The 17072-nt window shown below is 42.0% G+C and overlaps 1 protein-coding gene across 1 annotated transcript; it reads left to right on the top strand.

Moving 5' to 3' along the window:
- The first annotated feature begins 2019 nt into the window (after positions 1-2019).
- LOC132765121 (L-amino-acid oxidase-like) lies at positions 2020-14081 on the top strand. Its single transcript, XM_060759309.2, has 7 exons — positions 2020-2105; positions 5262-5485; positions 7430-7536; positions 9726-9927; positions 10244-10297; positions 10449-10585; positions 13050-14081. The coding sequence occupies exons 1-7, from the start codon at positions 2102-2104 to the stop codon at positions 13828-13830; spliced, it is 1509 nt and encodes a 502-aa protein (XP_060615292.2). The 5' UTR covers positions 2020-2101; the 3' UTR covers positions 13831-14081.
- Positions 14082-17072: the final 2991 nt, after the last annotated feature.

Below are 17072 nucleotides of genomic sequence, written 5' to 3' on the forward strand. Positions count from 1 at the left end.
ATGTTGTTCAAATATAACTCAAATAGCTCCTTTTCAGTTGTTGCTGTTAATGAGAATCCTGTGAATGACTGGTCTATGGTACAAAGCATAGCTAACACAGTGAGGCCGTGTATATATCGTAACTGCAAAAAATAACTAAACCAGTTACAGGTACAACACAAAATTTAGGTCTGCATTTCAAAGACCTCCATTAAATTGCTCATCTCAACTGTAGGAAAGTTGAGTTCTCTTTCATGTGGTAGCCAATTTGTAGTTGTTGTTAACTGCCTTTGACTTCAGCTTCTAGTGATCCCATGAATGAGGGACCTCCAAGTCACATTATCCTACAGAGCTCTGCTCAGATCTTGCAGAGTCAATGCTGTTACATCTCTGCTTTAGCCTATCAATCATGGAATTCTAGCTTTTAAAAACATCAAAAAGGCAAATATAACAATTAAATCTCTCTATATAATTAAAGTGATGTGGGGGGTGGTATGTTTGTGGATTATTTCCTATAGGCTCCCACCTCCAGAGAGTCCTGTGATCTCCACTGACAATGGATCTGGACCAAACTTGGCACACAAACCCCCATAACCAATATAAAAGACTGGAGGATTTGGGTGGGAGTTCACCCTGAATTTCAGGAGTAATAGTTCACTCACATCCAGAGAGTACCATGAGCCCAACTGGTAGGCTTCGACCACATGGCCGGCCTCCATTTTTTCTCTCTTCTGCCTTTTGTCTCCTCCTGTGAAGATGCATTTTGCCATTCTCCAGGCAAGATGTAGCTGAATGCATATTTTCCTGATATCTTTACCTTTGCCTTCATTAGAATATGAGAATATGAGGTTTAGAAAGATAGTTAGCTCCAACAACTTTCCTATCCAGAACAATAAGTTGCCAAGCCAAATTCAAGGTGCAGGTTATGACCCTACGGTTCGGGCCCTGCCTATCTTCACCATCGTATCTCCCTCTATGAACTGGCGCGAACTTTAAGATCTTCCAGGGAGGCCCTCCTTTTGCTCCCACCACCGTCACAAGCACAGTTAGTGGGGACGAGCGAGAAGGCCTTCTCGATGGTGGCCCCCTGCCTCTGGAACACCCTTTCTAAAAAAAATTAGACAGGTCCCATCCCTCCCCTCCTTTTGTAAGAGCTTGAAGACCTGGTGGTTTAAACAAGCCTTTGAGAATGACGAGTTCTAGCTCAGCCCCAGATCTTGTTAAATATGGCCATATCTTTTTCTACCAATTACCCAGGTTACTTCCTCCTATTAGGCCTCGGAAATGAACAGCCATAGACTGTACCTATTATTATTGTTGCCTGCTTATAACATTGCACTTAATTCCCCGGGTCCTCTAAAAATTGCACTAGCCTCGGCACGACCTTTTAAAATTGCCTTGAACAAGTAGGATTATTTTAAATATATATGTGCTATTGTGATTTTTATGCCTATACTGTCTTGTTAATTTTATGTTTATGTTGTTTGCCTTGTATGTAATGATGTTGTTACTTGGAAACCGCTCTAAGTACCCTCAGGAAGATAGAGCAGTATATAAATAAAGTGCTCCCCGGTACTGTAGGTAATGCCCATATATGAATATCTATGTTTCCTCTCAAAACATGACACACACAAACTCTCACATTTAGACTCAAATGATTCTGTTATTAACACAGAAATCCTTATGTGCCATGACACTCTCCAAATATATTTAGTATATGTATTTGCCATGTAGATTATTTGATGATCAGAAATATCTTCACCTTCCTCCCTGGGATCAGTTTGATCTGACCATTTCCAGATTTGGTAGGGCTTTCCCCCTGAGTTCAATTTAAAAGTTGCTTCATGGGTAAAAAGAAGGTAAGTGTGGAATGTAACGTACTTCCTTATGTATTGGTTTTATGTTATTTTGTAACCTATCTTGCTTTGGGCAACAGTGTTGTATTGTGCTTCCTGTCACCTTTTCAGTGTGATGTCTATACAATGACAGGGCGGCCACTGAAAAAGTCCCAATAGAAAAAACTAGGTTTGGCCAGTTATGAATCCCCATTGGCCCAGAGTCAATTGGGCACTAGCTATAAAGCAAGGGAGCTCTCTCATATCTTTACATTGGCCACCAAAACATGGGTAAGTCCTATAAGTGGAACAGCCTTAGGAGGAGGGTATCTTTGGGGGCACTGAATGATGGTTATGATCTTTCTTACAGCCTTTTGTTATAAAAATGCCTTTAATTTCTTTGACTGTCTATATGACTGAATATTTTAATCCAAAAACACTATACAGACTTATTCTAGGTTTTTTTTTCCATGCCAGGAATGACTTGAGAAACTGCAAGTCGCTTCTGGTGTGAGAGAATTGGCTGTCTGCAAGGACATTGCCCAGGGAATGCCTGGATGTTTGATATTTTACCATCCTTGTGAGAGGCTTCTCTCATGTGTCCACATGGGGAGCTGGAGCTGACAAAGGGAGCTCAACCTGCTCGCCTCGCATTCAAACTGCTGACCTGTCAGTCAGCAGTCCCGCCAGCACAAGGGTTTAACCCATTGCACCACTGGCCCCTCTGTTCTAGGAGTATTGAAGGTAGATCTTGGATGACATCCAGTCTGGATCCAACAGATCCAGTGCCTTCATTGTATTATTACGATATACTTCTTTGTCAGTTTCTTTACGGGCCCAAACAGCACATGACATTAACCATGTGGCTGATCCTGTAGTGCAAGATTTTTCTTCCATAGATTGCTAATGTGAACCCCTAATCCTCAAGGGAGAAGGAAAGAAGGTGGTCTTTCCTAGATACTAATCTGCATTGTGATGTCTCCTGCATGGGAAATTCACTTCCATGAATGTGGATAAGAGCATTTATCCAGGTCTTAAAAGGCACCTTGATCTTGATTGGGATTGCGGGAAGGAAAGGCTTAAAGCTCTATATTTCTCACAAAAACTTAATTATCCAGATTTGTGGAAGCTTCAGCTCTTGTTTCTTAGAGCCCTTTCACACAGCCCTATATCCCAAAATATCAAGGCAGAAAATCCCACATTATCTTCTTTGAACTGGGTTATCTAAGGACCCTCACACACAGCCATATAACCCAGGATATCAAGGCAGAAAATCCCACAATATCTGCTTTGAACTGGGTTATCGGAATTCACACTACCATTTATTCCAGTTCAAAGCAGATAATCTGGGATTTTATTCAGCTGTGTGGAAGAGTCCACACTCAGATATTGTGGGATTTTCTGCCTTGATATTCAGGGATATAGGGGTGTATGGAAGGCCCTTAGGCCCCTTCCACACAGCTGAATAAAATCCCACATTTTCTGCTTTGAACTGGGATATATAGCAGTGTGGACTCTGATAACCCAGTTCAAAGCAGATATTGTGGAATTTTCTGCCTTCATATTCTGAGTTATCTAGCATTGTAGAAGGGCCCTTAGATATGTATGAGGTTATCATGGTTCTCTATGAGAAAGCAGATGGCAACTGGAAGATGGCACATGTTCTGTACAGGCAGTCCTCGAGTTACAAACATCTGACTTACAAACTACTAATGGTTAAGAACAGGGGTGAAACAACAGGAAGAAATCTAGCCTTGGGAAAGGGAATTCACTCCTGGAAGAGTTATTATGCATCATGGTGTGACTGTTATTGTTTATTGCTTTGTTTATGAGTTTATTTATTGTTTGTATTGCTGTGTTGTTTTATTGATGTATTTGGGTTCAGCCTCTTGTAAGCCGCACCGAGTCCTCCAGGTGATGGTAGCGGGGTATAAATAAAGGATTATTATTATTATTATTATTATAGCAAAAAGGTGTCTGAAGTGAAGCTTTATCACCAATCCTTGCTTCCACAACAAGCCAATTTTTTCAAAATCCAATTATTACAGGGACCGAAAGTGAGGTGAAACCTTCTGAACAGGGGCACAGACAGCTTAACAAATATCACAGGAGTGTTAGCCCTTCCCTATGATATCCAAAAATATATCATCCACATACATACCTACACTTCAAAAATGTACCTCTTCTGTCTTACATACACATTCAACTTAACAACAAACCTACACAACCTATCTTGTTTGTAACTTGGAGACTACCTGTATCTCCAAAGCTAGAGCCGACTGGGGGAAAGTGGTGCAATTTATGGAATTGGCAGGTCAAATACACTCAGAAACAGGTCTAACATTTGAGACACCAAAATGTGTGTTGGCCACATTATGTTATGAAGGGCAAAGGGAATCTGCCTTACTTTATCTCCCTAGTCTTCATCTTTTTCTTCATGGAAGTTCAGTTTTTGGCTTCAGATACAGGAGAGCCATAAAACAAAACAAGTGGGGGAAATTGGTGTCTTATGAGTTATGTGCTCATGCATTGTTGGCGCAAAGTGCATGTGAAGTAAATAGCTGAATCCAAGGGATGCAAGTGATTTAAGGGATGCCATTGTGTGGTCATACCGACAACACATCCAGTTCCATTTGGTAAATAGACTGTCATGAAGGGGACTCAGAGGGGCTTACAATATATATTTTTGTACAATATATTATATTATTAGCATAGTACAATATCAGTATTATATATTACTATATTGCATTAAACCATTATATTGTAATATTATTAGTAATATTACATGTAATTTAAATATATAATTATAATTATAATATTTTTTTATTATTACTAGTATTATACTGTATTACATTACCTATTTTGTGATCACCCAAAGAGAACACAGTGAAATGCTAGAGAAATGCTGCAGAGTCAAATGTGCCAAGATAGAGAGCTCATTCTACTAATAGTTGTTTTACTGATTTGCATACTCTTTTCCTGGAGCCCCAATGGCACAGTGGGTTAAACCACTGAGCTGCTGAACTTGCTGACCGAAAGGTCACAGTTTCAAATCCAGGGAGCTGCGTGAGCTCCCGCTGTTAGCCCCAGCTTCTACCAACCTAGCAGTTCGAAAACATGCAAATGTGAGTAGATCAATAGGTACCGCTCCAGTGGGAAGGTAACGGCGCTCCATGCAGTCATTTATTTATTTATTATTTGCACTTGTTAACCGCCACTCTCAAGCCCGAAGGCGACATGACCTTGGAGGTGTGTAACGGTGCTCCTTGTAGTCATGCTGGCCACATGACCCTGGAGGTGGTCTACGGACAATGACGGCTCTTCGGCTTAGAAATGGAGATCAGCACCAATCCCCAGAGTCGGGCACGACTGGACTTAATGTCAGGGGAAAACTTTTACTTTACCTTTCTCTTTTCCTGACAGGGTCATTTATTTTCTCTCTTCCAGCTTTTCTTCCCTTGTTGCTGCTTGTGGCAAGCTTCATCTCCAGAAACCATGCGAGCCACGAAGAAGAATGGGTGGGGTGCCTCCGCGACCCTGACTATGAAGAGCTGCTAAACACTGCTAAAAATGGGCTAAAGAAGACTTCAGATCCAAAGATTGTTGTGATTGTTGGGGCTGGAATAAGTGGACTCACTGCTGCCAAGTTACTGAAGGACGCTGGCCACCTGGTAATTAAACTCAATCGTCTTTTCACGGTAGCGGATGGACAGGGGACTGGTACCAGCAGCAAGGAGTAGCCTTCCTTGAATAGTACCTAGCATGCTATAATTATCAGGACATGGAGAGATTGGCATGCAGATTGGCACTTCATGCCGGCACCTAATGAAGACCTCATAAGAAACAAGTTTCAACTGTGGTTGAATATACTATGAGAGCCAGCATGGTGTAATGTTTTGAGGGTTGGACTCTGGAAATCAGGGTTCAAATCCCTACTTGGCCATGGAAACCCACTGGGCGACCTTGTACAAGTTACACTCTCTGTGACTCATAGGAAAGCAATGGTGAACCCCCTCAAAACAAGCCTTTCCCCCCAAAAACCCCCATGATGAATTCATCTTAGAGTAACCATAATTCAGAAATAATGTACTCCTTTGTAAAACTAGTATAACTAAGCATGCAGGTGTTATATGTTGTGTGTTCAAATTTGTGTTTCATTCAACAGAAATGTCTAATGTTTATAACCATTGCTATAGGCCACAGGCTTTGCATTTATGCCTATGTATGTTCTTTCTTTGGACCTTGAGGAAGGAGGTATCCTGTATGTTCCTTTGCAAGCCCCACCTTGATGCTTAATTAGGGGCAGCTAGGTCTTTGAGTAGTTGTGAGGTGCTCCTGGGCTCATTCAAATTATATTCAAATAGGAAGGAAGGAGGAAGGAACAACCTTGGACTGTGGGTACACTGGGGACAGAAGCTATTATTTATTCAATGTACTGTTGAAAGCTTTCATGGACTGAATCACTGGGTTTTTGTAGATTTTTCGGGCTATATGGCAATGTTCTGGAAGCATTCTCTCCTGACATTTCACCTGCATCTATGGCAAGCATCCTCAGAGGTGTGACACCTCAGAGGTGTCAGGAGAGAATGCTTCTAAAACATGGTCATATAGTCTGAAAAACCTACAACAACCTATTATTTATTCTCTTGGAGTTTCTTTTAAGTGGCCATCAGAATGAGCCCAGATGCATCCCTGCAAGTCAAGAATCATAGAATCAAAGAGTTGAAAGAGACCTCATGGGCCATCCAGTCCAACCCCCTGCCAAGAAGAAGGAATATTGCATTCAAATCACCCCTGACATCCAGCCTCTGTTTAAAAGCTTCCAAAGAAGGAGCCTCCACCACACTCCGGTACAGAGAGTTCCACTGCTGAACGGCTCTCACAGTCAGGAAGTTCTTCCTCGTGTTCAGATGGAATCTCCTTTCTTGTAGTTTGAAGCCATTGTCCCTTGTCCTAGTCTCCATGGAAGCAGAAAACAAGCTTGCTCCCTCCTCCCTGTGACTTCCTCTCACATATTTATACATGGCTATCATATCTCCTCTCAGCCTTCTCTTCTTCAGGCTAAACATGCCCAGCTCCTTAAGCTGCTCCTCATAGGGCTTGTTCTCCAGACCCTTGATCATTTTAGTCACTCTCCTCTGGGCACATTCCAGCTTGTCAATATCTCTCTTCAATTGTGGTGCCCGGAATTGGACACAAGAGATCCCTGGACAAAAAAAAAAAGGTTTGGAACCACTGTTCTAAAGACTTTGCTGTTGCATCTTCCTAAGGTTGGATCTACACAGCCATATAATCCAGATTATCAAAGCAGATAATCCAGATTGTCTGCTTTGAACTGGATTATATGAGTCTACAATGCCATATAATCCAATTCAAAGCAGATAATCTGAATTTTATTTGACTGTGTAGATGGGGCCTCTCTTAGTAGAATCTGAAAAACAGCTTTGTTTAAGAACTATGATTTTGGAACTGTAATCCTTTCCTTAGTGGTTCGTGGTCATGTTTGCTGTACATCAGTATAATCCAGAGTTATGTGTTCTTCAGAAATAGCGACCTAGAACGATCTGGCAAAGTGGTTTGAAATCAATCCATGGTGTTTTTTTTAATGTTCCTAGGTTTATATTCTGGAAGCCAGTGACCGTGTTGGGGGCCGGATAAAGACCTACCGAGAGAAGGACTGGTATGTGGATTTGGGCGCTATGCGCCTGCCCAAGCAGCACCGGTAAGCTAAAAAGAGCTCAGTGCAGGATGCATTAAGCTGAAATGGGGTGGTGGTATTTTTTAAAGAAACAAGAACAGCCATTTTATTGAGTGTTGACTGGTGGCGTCCATATCAACAGGGAAGTGCACTTGCTGTCGGTTTCATTCTAAACTTCAAAGGAACTTTCCATGGTGCTGATCACAATCCCAATGTATATACAGACGTTTGTATAGCTGCTTTAAAGTTAAGGTTAAGGATATGAGTTTATGGGGGCAAGAGACACGGAAAGTAAGAGTTTTAGTGGGTTGACTATGAAATAGGGTTTTTGAAAATGTCTTTCTTTCCCAAGCTCAATACATGACGTTGACATGCTGGCTGATACCCAAACAAGGGATGAGCTGGAGATGTCACTGCCTTGGTCCTTTCACTATTGGCTGCCACTTCCCGGTGGATGTCATGTGGTGCAATACTGGCTAGACAATGTAATTTCTCCAGTGGTGTAGGGCGCAGGCACCCCGTGATAATGTGGCATGTCTCATTAAGAGCCACATCCACTGTTTTAGCATGGTGAGATGTGTTCCACACTGGGCATGCGTACTCAGCACCAGAGTAGCATAGCGCAAGGGCAGATGTCTTCACTGTGTCTGGTTGTGATCCCCAGGTTGTGCCAGTCAGCTTTCATATGATATTGTTTCTAGCGCCCACTTTTTGCTTGATGTTCAGGCAGTGCTTCTTGTAGGTCAGGGCACGGTCCAGAGTGACTCCCAGGTATTTGGGTGTGCTGCAATGCTCCAGTGGGATTCCTTCCGAGGTGATCCTCAGATTATTCCTTATTGTTATTTATATTAAAATTCTCATCTTTTCTTGTTTCATATATTTTTTCAATAAAGTCCAGTCCATTTTCTTTTTAAGGTTACCTTATCAATGTGTTAATTGTTGTGTTAGTTTGTCCATACTCGTGAATTACACCATTTTTCTCAGCCATTGTAGGCATTTCCTTTACTCTCCAATATCGCGCAGTTAACCAGTTAAAGAGAATATCTTTGCTTCTTTCCAATTTTACATCCATAATGCCCAATAGAAAGTATTCTGGTTTAAACTGAATTTTTTCCTGTAGGATTTTCTGGGTAGTTACATGAATTTCTTTCCAATATCCTTTTGCTTTTTTTTTCAATTCCACCACATATGAAAGAAAGTAGCATTTTCTGATTCGCATTTCCAACAATTTGCTTTCCTGTTTTTTTAGCACTGTGATTTTGTCAGAGCTGATGTACCATTGGTATATCATTTTTTGCCAATTTCATATGCGTATGTATACTTCAGTTTACAGTTCCAGATCTTCTCCCAATCATCCATTCCAATATTATGTCCTATGTTTGCCGCCCACTTCACCATACATTCCTTAACTGTTTCTTTTTCTGTTGACCATATTAATCTTGTGATTAATCAAATCCACATAAGTCAAGCCTTCAAATGTGGAGGATCAAATATAGTTCTTCTCCATTTCTAATGTAAACATAATTAAATTATTTTTTTCTAGATTGTTGTAGGTTTTTCGGGCTATATGGCCATGTTCTAGAAGCATTCTCACCTGATGTTTTGCCTGCATCTATGGCAAGCATCCTCTGAGGATGCTTGCCATAGATGCAGGCAAAACATCAGGGGAGAATGCTTCTAGAACATGGCCATATAGCCTGAAAAACCTGCAACAACCCAGTGATTCCAGCTGTGAAAGCCTTTGACAATACATTATTTTTTTCTAGTTTATTGATGACTAACCAAATACATCACTTCCTTTGGAGTATCTTTTCTATCTCTGCACTTATGTAATGACCACATGCTTCTTTAGATAGGGATCAAGACAGCTGCCTCTGTTGACGTAGGGTTGACTAGAGGGTCAGGCACAATAAATACCTGTACTTCATAACCTGCTATTACGCTACCCTTTTGTGTTTAGAAGTAGTATATTGATAAGCATCTGAAATAGGGGACAGTGAGCAAAGAACCCCCATTGCATTAGAGACAGAGCAATAGGTACTGACATGAGTCTTATTTCTGTCCTGTGTTATCTGTCCTTATAATTTTACTGATTGTTTATTGATCTCCAGTATGTCGCCATCATCCCTGGATGCAGAAGTTTCACAAACTCTCCTGTGACATTGTCGTGAGCTTTAAGAAAACCTTCTCTCTCTTCTGGTTTTTCCTCCCAGAATTATTCGTGAATACCTTAAGCAATTCAACCTCTCGTTGAACCCATTTGTCCAGACGGATGAGGATGCCTGGTATTTGGTTAGAAACCAAAGGCAAAAGGTGGCAGCTGTGCATTCAAATGGCAACCTTTTTGGATACCAGCTGGATCCCAGTGAGAGGGGAAGGAGCCCTGATGAACTCTATGCCAGAACACTGGATAAGGTACGTCCTTGGAAAGAAATACCTGGATAAAATTCAGCTTCCACTTTGCACACTAAGGGCTGAAACTAATGTACCAGCTGCACTTTTTTTCGTGTCAGGAGCAACTTGAGATTAGTCTGGCATGATTTGTTTTTCATAAATCCATGTTGACTATTAGCAATGACTGCATTCATTTCTAAGTCTTTGCAGACCACTTCCTTAGTCTTAATATGCTGTTTTACTTATATTTTTTGAAATCTAAACAATGTATTCATGGGGGGATTGCATATACAGTATATCACTTCCCTTATCAGTTGCCTTCTTTCCTTTTGCACAGGTAACCAAAAATTGCACAGTTTTGAAGGAGAAATATGACTCTTATTCCACAAAGGTAAGGGAAAGTGAGCATTTGCTTGTCCATCAAAATAAAATATACTGTAACCTTTAGTATACTCAGGAAGTTTTGCCTCTTTTGTAGTAAGTCTATACTTTTTGTGCATATATATAACTTTGGTCACCAAATCTTGTTTTCCTGCAATTAGGAATACTTAATTAAAGAAGGAAATCTGAGTCGAGGGGCAGTGGATATGATTGGAGATCTTTTGAATGAAGATTCCGGATTCCACATTTCATTCCTTAACTCTGTCATGGAATATGTGATTTTTTCAGATGATGACAGGTAAATGGGAAGCATGTACAATCTCTTGACTGACAAGAATTGGGGGAAATGTTTCTTTTTTTAATAGCAAGGTCATTATTTTATTTCTCTCTCAGACTGTCTAGCACTCACCTCAAAAAGTCCAATGCATCTGTTGGTAACCAGCTGACTCTTGGTGGCAATCTACTGTATTTCCAATATTTTTTGCTTAACACTGGCATGTATTAGCAACTAAGATACTAGTCTAAGGTGGGGGTGGCAACTGATGGAGTTGAGTGCACACATTCATTATAATAGAACACTAGAGGATTGCAACCAACTAGCCCTCTGGTCTTTCCTGTCTCCCTGGAATGATGCTAGACTTATCCACAGGTCATAGCAACATCCATACTTTTGCCCCATAATAGGATCCTCATAGTATGCTTACTGTATGTACTGACTTATGAGGATCCAGACCACAACCAGTTTTGGAGAGGAGAAAGATATTTTCTTGGACAGGATGACAATGTAGGGAAAGGAGGATTAGCACAACATGTGGAGATGACTGGTTAGAATTGAGACATACCTAGAATCGTAGATTTGGAAGAAAACACAAAGGCCCTCCAGTCCAACCCTCTGCCATGCAGAAAACCACAACCAAAGCACCCCAGACAGATGACTCTGTTTGAAAGCTTCCAAAGGAAGAGCCTCCACTACACTCTGAAGCAGTGAGTTCCACTGTGGGACAAAGGACTCTTGTCTGCTGGAGCTAGGTGTCCTTTGTCTTTTATCTCACCCTGGTCATTTCATAGATATATAAACCCTTTTTCCTAGTTCCAACAGACCTGCTTTTGGCTGATGAGATAGGATTGTTGTTATTGTGTGTTTTCAAGTCATTTCAGACTTAGGTTGACCCTGAGCAAGGGCCAGGTAAATGACTTTGGAGGGGCGTATCCGGCCCTTGGGCCTTAGTTTGAGGACCCCTGCTCTAGACCATGGCCATATAGCCCGAAAAAAATTATTTATTTATTATTTATTTCAAAGTTTTATATACCAAGCTTCTCACCTCATAAGAGGGACTCAGCCCGGTTTCCAACCATAAAAACACATACAATCGGTAAAATATCAAAATACACATTACAATAAAACATTTAAAAAGCACATATATTTAAAACTACAGTGGTCAGTCGTCACACTAAAATCGAATAAACACTGTCTTTCATCCAGATCATTGTCTCATTCTTCGAAAAACTGTCTCCACAACCACGACTTCAACTGTTTTCTGAATGTCAGGATTGTTGGGGCGGTTCTAACCTCTGGCAGGAGAGAGTTCCAGAGTCGCGGGGCCACTACCGAGAAGGCCCTGTGCCTCGGTCCCACCAGCCGCGCTTGTGAGGCCGGTGGGACCGAGAGCAGGGCCCCTCCAGACGATCTTAGTAATCTTGATGGTTCATAGGGGAGAATACGTTCGGAGAGGTAAACCGGGCCGGAATCGTTTAGGGCTTTATAGGTTAACACCAGCACTTTGAATTGTGCTCGGAAGCTAATTGGCAGCCAGTGGAGCTAGTGTAACAGCGGAGTGGTGTGCTCTCTGTACCCAGCACCCATTAGTAATCTGGCTGCCTATAAAAAAAACCTATAACAACCCAGTGATTCCGGCCATGAAAGCCTTCGACAATACATACATGAAACTGATTTGTCGGGCAATACCCAGGAGGATAGCTGAGCCTAGGACTTTTTGGATATTGTTACATTTTTGTTCAGGCTTGAGCTATGGAGGTGCTTAGAGAGAGAAGAAGTTTGAAGCAGAGAGAGACAGAGTTTGGAGTGTGCTCTTTCTTCATGCGCTGCAGAAGGAATTTATAGTCAAAGAAATACCATTTTAAATCTCTCATAAAAGGACATATTGCGAGTCGATGCAACTGATCACATAATTGTATATATGTTGTTCTGAATTATGAACAGTAAACTACTAGTTCTTAACTGTTCATCTGCGCGGCATATTTTCTTTCTCTGGCAAGGCAGATCAAACGTGAACTATACGCAGGGGTGGCTCAACCCATTACGCAAAGTAAGCATTTGCAGTATAGTTGATTTTGCCCAGGGGCGCTCTTGAGGCACTCTTGAGGGAAAATAGACCTTGACATATGCGAGTTGTAGTTACTGGGATGTATAGTTCACCTAAAATCAAAGAGCATTCTGAACTCCACTAATGATGGAATTGAACCAAATATGGCACACAGAACTCCCATGACGAACAGAAAATATATATCAATGATTGGGGGGGGGGGGGGCGCACCAAAATACTGTTTGCTTACCATTGGAAATTACCTAGGGCCGCCTCTGACTATACATAATTTATTTTACATTATGTCACAGAATCTCCTTTCCTGTTCTTCTGCTATTACTTTTTGGTTTTGCTGCACATAGAAATGTTGTCATGAGTTGATCCACTCATTGTGTTATGAGAGATCTTACCTTTATTCTTTTCTCTTGGCTTCTTTAGTTTTGAGGAAATCACAGGTGGATTTGACCAGCTTCCTAACGCCTTCTACCGAGCAATGCCTGGAACCGTCCGTCTCAACAGCAGAGTAGAGAAGATTGTTCAGTCGGGCAAAAAAGTCAGGGTGCTTTTCCGCAGACCGGGCAAAAGTGCCCTAACATGGCTGACTGCCGATTACGTCCTTGTCACAGCTACGGCCAAAGCCACCCGGCTCATCAAATTCCACCCTCCCCTTTCTCATGTAAAGGCCCATGCCTTGCGCTCCTTCCATTATGCAAGCTCAACTAAGATTGTCTTGGCGTGCACCGACAGATTTTGGGAGAGAGAAGGGATTCGAGGTGGGAAGTCCACCACTGACCATCCATCCCGATTGATCTACTATCCGAACCACGATTTCGCCAGTGGCATTGGGGTCCTCCTGGTTTCTTACACCTGGCACGGAGATGCTAATTTCTTTCTTCCCCTCAGCGATGAAAAGTGTGTAGATGTGGTGTTGGATGACCTGTCAGAAGTGCACAATATCTCCAAAGATTATCTCAAATCTGTCTGCAACAGGCACGTGATTCAGAAATGGGCCCTAGACAAATTTTCCATGGGGGCTTTTGCCTCTCCCACTCCCTACCAGACCAGCCATCTTTTTAAGAGCTTGTCTCAGAATGAAGGGAGGATTCATTTTGCCGGAGAACATACAGCTCATCCTCATGCTTGGATTGACAGCACCATGAAATCTGCCATCAGAGCAGCAAGTGCCATTCACCTTGGGACTAGTAAGCCGGCATTGTAGAAGCTGGGAAAATAAGCTTTTGTTCTATCTACCCTTCAGGAGATGAGTTGGATACTTGGTGAACCTTCCATATTTTTAAACAACATTCCTGTTTGTTCTAGGAATAATGATAAACACTAATCAAATGCCATCTTTTGAAGGTTTCAGGTTGAATATCCACAGTGCACTGAAAGCTTCCTTTTATGATTGCATACATGACTAATGATGGTCGGGAACATTTACAGCCCCTCTGCTTAGTTTCAAAGTGTTTGTGGCAGCAATACAGCCACTGTCAAGAAATCATCAACAAGGGTGGGTCAGGTGATGATACAACTCTGTGCTTCATAATCAGTGGAAATGTACTGCAAATCTGATTGTTTGTATTTAAAGGTAATAAATAAATATTTTAAAAGTAAAGTTTTTTATGTCATGGTCTTATGATTTATTTATTTAGAACATTTGTATCCCGTCCTATTCTCAACCTCCGAAGAGGGACTCAGGGTGGCTAACAACAAGATAAAACACCAATAAAATACATAATTACATAAAATGATAATAAATATACATTTAAAAACAGTTTGCCAAGTTTAAAACATGCTCCAAATAGTCCAAAAAATGTGGTCCATACAATCTCATCTAAGCCAATAAAAACTGTCTGTTCTGCTAATGCTTGCTCCCACAGCTAAGTCTTAAGTGTCTTGCAAAAAGTCAGGAGGGAGGGACAGATCTAGTCTCTTTAGGGAGGGAGTTTTACAGCCAAGGGGTCACCACGGAGAAGGCCTTGTCTCTCGTCCCCACCAAGCGCAACTGTGATGGTGGCGGGACCGAGAGCAGGGCCTCCCCAGATGATTAAGTTCCTTGATGGTTCATAGAGAGAGACATGCTTGGACATGTAAAGTGGGCCAGAGCCGTTTAGGGATTTATAGGTCAAAACCAGCACTTTGAATTGTGCTTGGAAGCTAATAGGCAGCCAGTGGAGCTGGTGTAACAAGGGCGTTGTGCACTCCCTGTACCCGAAGAATGACCTGACACCCAAGGAAAAATGCATCACCCTAGAACAGCGTTTCTCAACCTGGGGGTTGGGATGGCCATCTACTGAGAATGTTTTAATTATGTATCCCTGCATAGGTTCCACTGGATGGCCCTTGTGGTCTCTTCCAATTCTATGAACATCTGGATTGCAGAGAATGCAAATGTCCAGGACATCTTGTCACAGTTGTCCTCACTATGGGAATGTTTTGTAGTTTTAATGCAGTTGGACACCACTTTAACTGCAATGACTCAATGCTATGGAATCATGGAGTTTATTGTTTGGTGAGGTACCAACCCTATTTGACAGAGACAACTAAAGACCTTGTAAAATTACAAGCTTCAACTATTTCAGTTAAACTGGTGTCAAACTGAATTAATTCTACAGTGTAGGCGCACCCTTAGGCTCTAGAGGCCCCCGGGCCTCAAACTAAGGCCCGGCGGCCTGATACAGCCCTCCAAGATAATTTACCCAGCCCTTGCTCAAGGTCTGAAATGACTCAAAAGCACACAACAACAACAACAACAATCCTATCTCATCAGCCAAAAGCAGGCCCACACTTCCCATTGAAATACTAAGTTTATATTTGTTAAAATTGTTCTTCATTTTAATTGTTGTATTGTTTTTAAGTGCTTTTTGCACTACAAACAAAATATGTGCAGTGTGCACAGGAATTGATTCATGTTTTTTTTTTCAAATTATAATCTGGCCCTCCAACAGTTTGAGGGACTGTGATCTGGCCCTCTGTTTAAAAAGTTTGAGGACCCCTGCTCTAGAGCAACAGAAAACAAGTTGTTTTCTGTTGTTCTAGAAGTTCTGAGAGTGCCTTGGACTGCGAGAAGATCCAACCAGTCCATCCTCCGGGAAATAAAGCCCGACTGCTCATTGGAGGGAAGGATACTAGAGACAAAGTTGAAGTACTTTGGCCACATCATGAGGAGACAGCAAAGCCTAGAGAAGACAATTATGCTGGGGAAAGTGGAAGGCAAAAGGAAGAGGGGCCAACCAAGGGCAAGATGGATGGATGGCATCCTTGAAGTGACTGGACTGACCTTGAAGGAGCTGGGGGTGGTGACGGCCGACAGGGAGCTCTGGCGTGGGCTGGTCCATGAGGTCACGAAGAGTCGGAGACGACTGAACGAATGAACAACAACAACAACAGAGATTCATGAGATGGGAGAGTGGGCAAGGTAGTGACTACAGAGCTGAGCATTGTCTCCCTTTGCTCTGTCTCTCTCTTCATCAGACACACTGCCTTCCTCCACCTCTCCTGGATTTGAGGCAACCTAGAAAATGAGAGCAATTGACTAATTAGACAATGCTACGGGGAGAAAAGGGGGCAGAGCCTTCAGTCATTGTGAGAATCGATTTCTCTGTAATGCTTGTCATGTCTAGACTGCGTGGGGTGGCCACTCCTATGACCACAAGTGGTCCCATCAGAAGGGTTCTAGATCTGTGTTAGCAGTATGGGGTTCAAGGGAATGGCCAGATTGCAGCTAGCTGGCCTTCCAGCCAGGCAGGCTTACACCAGGGAGTGCAACATCACATGTGACAGGCCGGGCCTTCGCGTCCACCACACCTTGTTAATTTCTGCTTTCTTGTGCTGCAATTCATCACTTTGCTGTCACCTTCCCACAACTGCCACTCTTCCATCAGGAACGCCACCCGAAACAGCTCTTCATTTGACCAGCAAGAGGAACTACCTGGTGTCGATACTTTACGCAATAACCAAAGATTGCAACAGTGGGATCATTGTTCATTAAGTTCCAGAGATGCCTAGATTTAAATACAGTTGGCCCTTCATATTCATAGATTCTGTATCAATGAATTCAATTATATTTTTTAAAATTTCAAAATCAAACCTTGATTTTGCTATTATATATAATATATTTCATTATGCCATTTTACTATATATAATACTGAATATAATGGTACTTGAGCACCCACAGATTTTTGTATCGGTGTATGTGGGTCGGTCTTTAGCACAGCAGGTTAACCGCCAGCTGCATTAAATCTTGCCAAACGAAAGGTTGACAGTTCAAAGCTCAGGTCAGCTCTTGGCCTTTAGACTAGTTTCTGCCTACCTAACAGTTTCAATGTGAAACTACATGTGAGTAGATAAATAAGTACTGCTTAAGTGGGGAGATATTTAAGGCACCCATGAGAAAATGCCAGAAAAATGCCAGTGATTTGATCAAGGAGGAAGTTTACAAACAAAGTTCTTCAGCAGGGA

The sequence above is a fragment of the Anolis sagrei genome, chromosome 2, assembly GCF_037176765.1.
Source record: "Anolis sagrei isolate rAnoSag1 chromosome 2, rAnoSag1.mat, whole genome shotgun sequence".
Lineage (NCBI taxonomy): Eukaryota > Metazoa > Chordata > Lepidosauria > Squamata > Dactyloidae > Anolis > Anolis sagrei.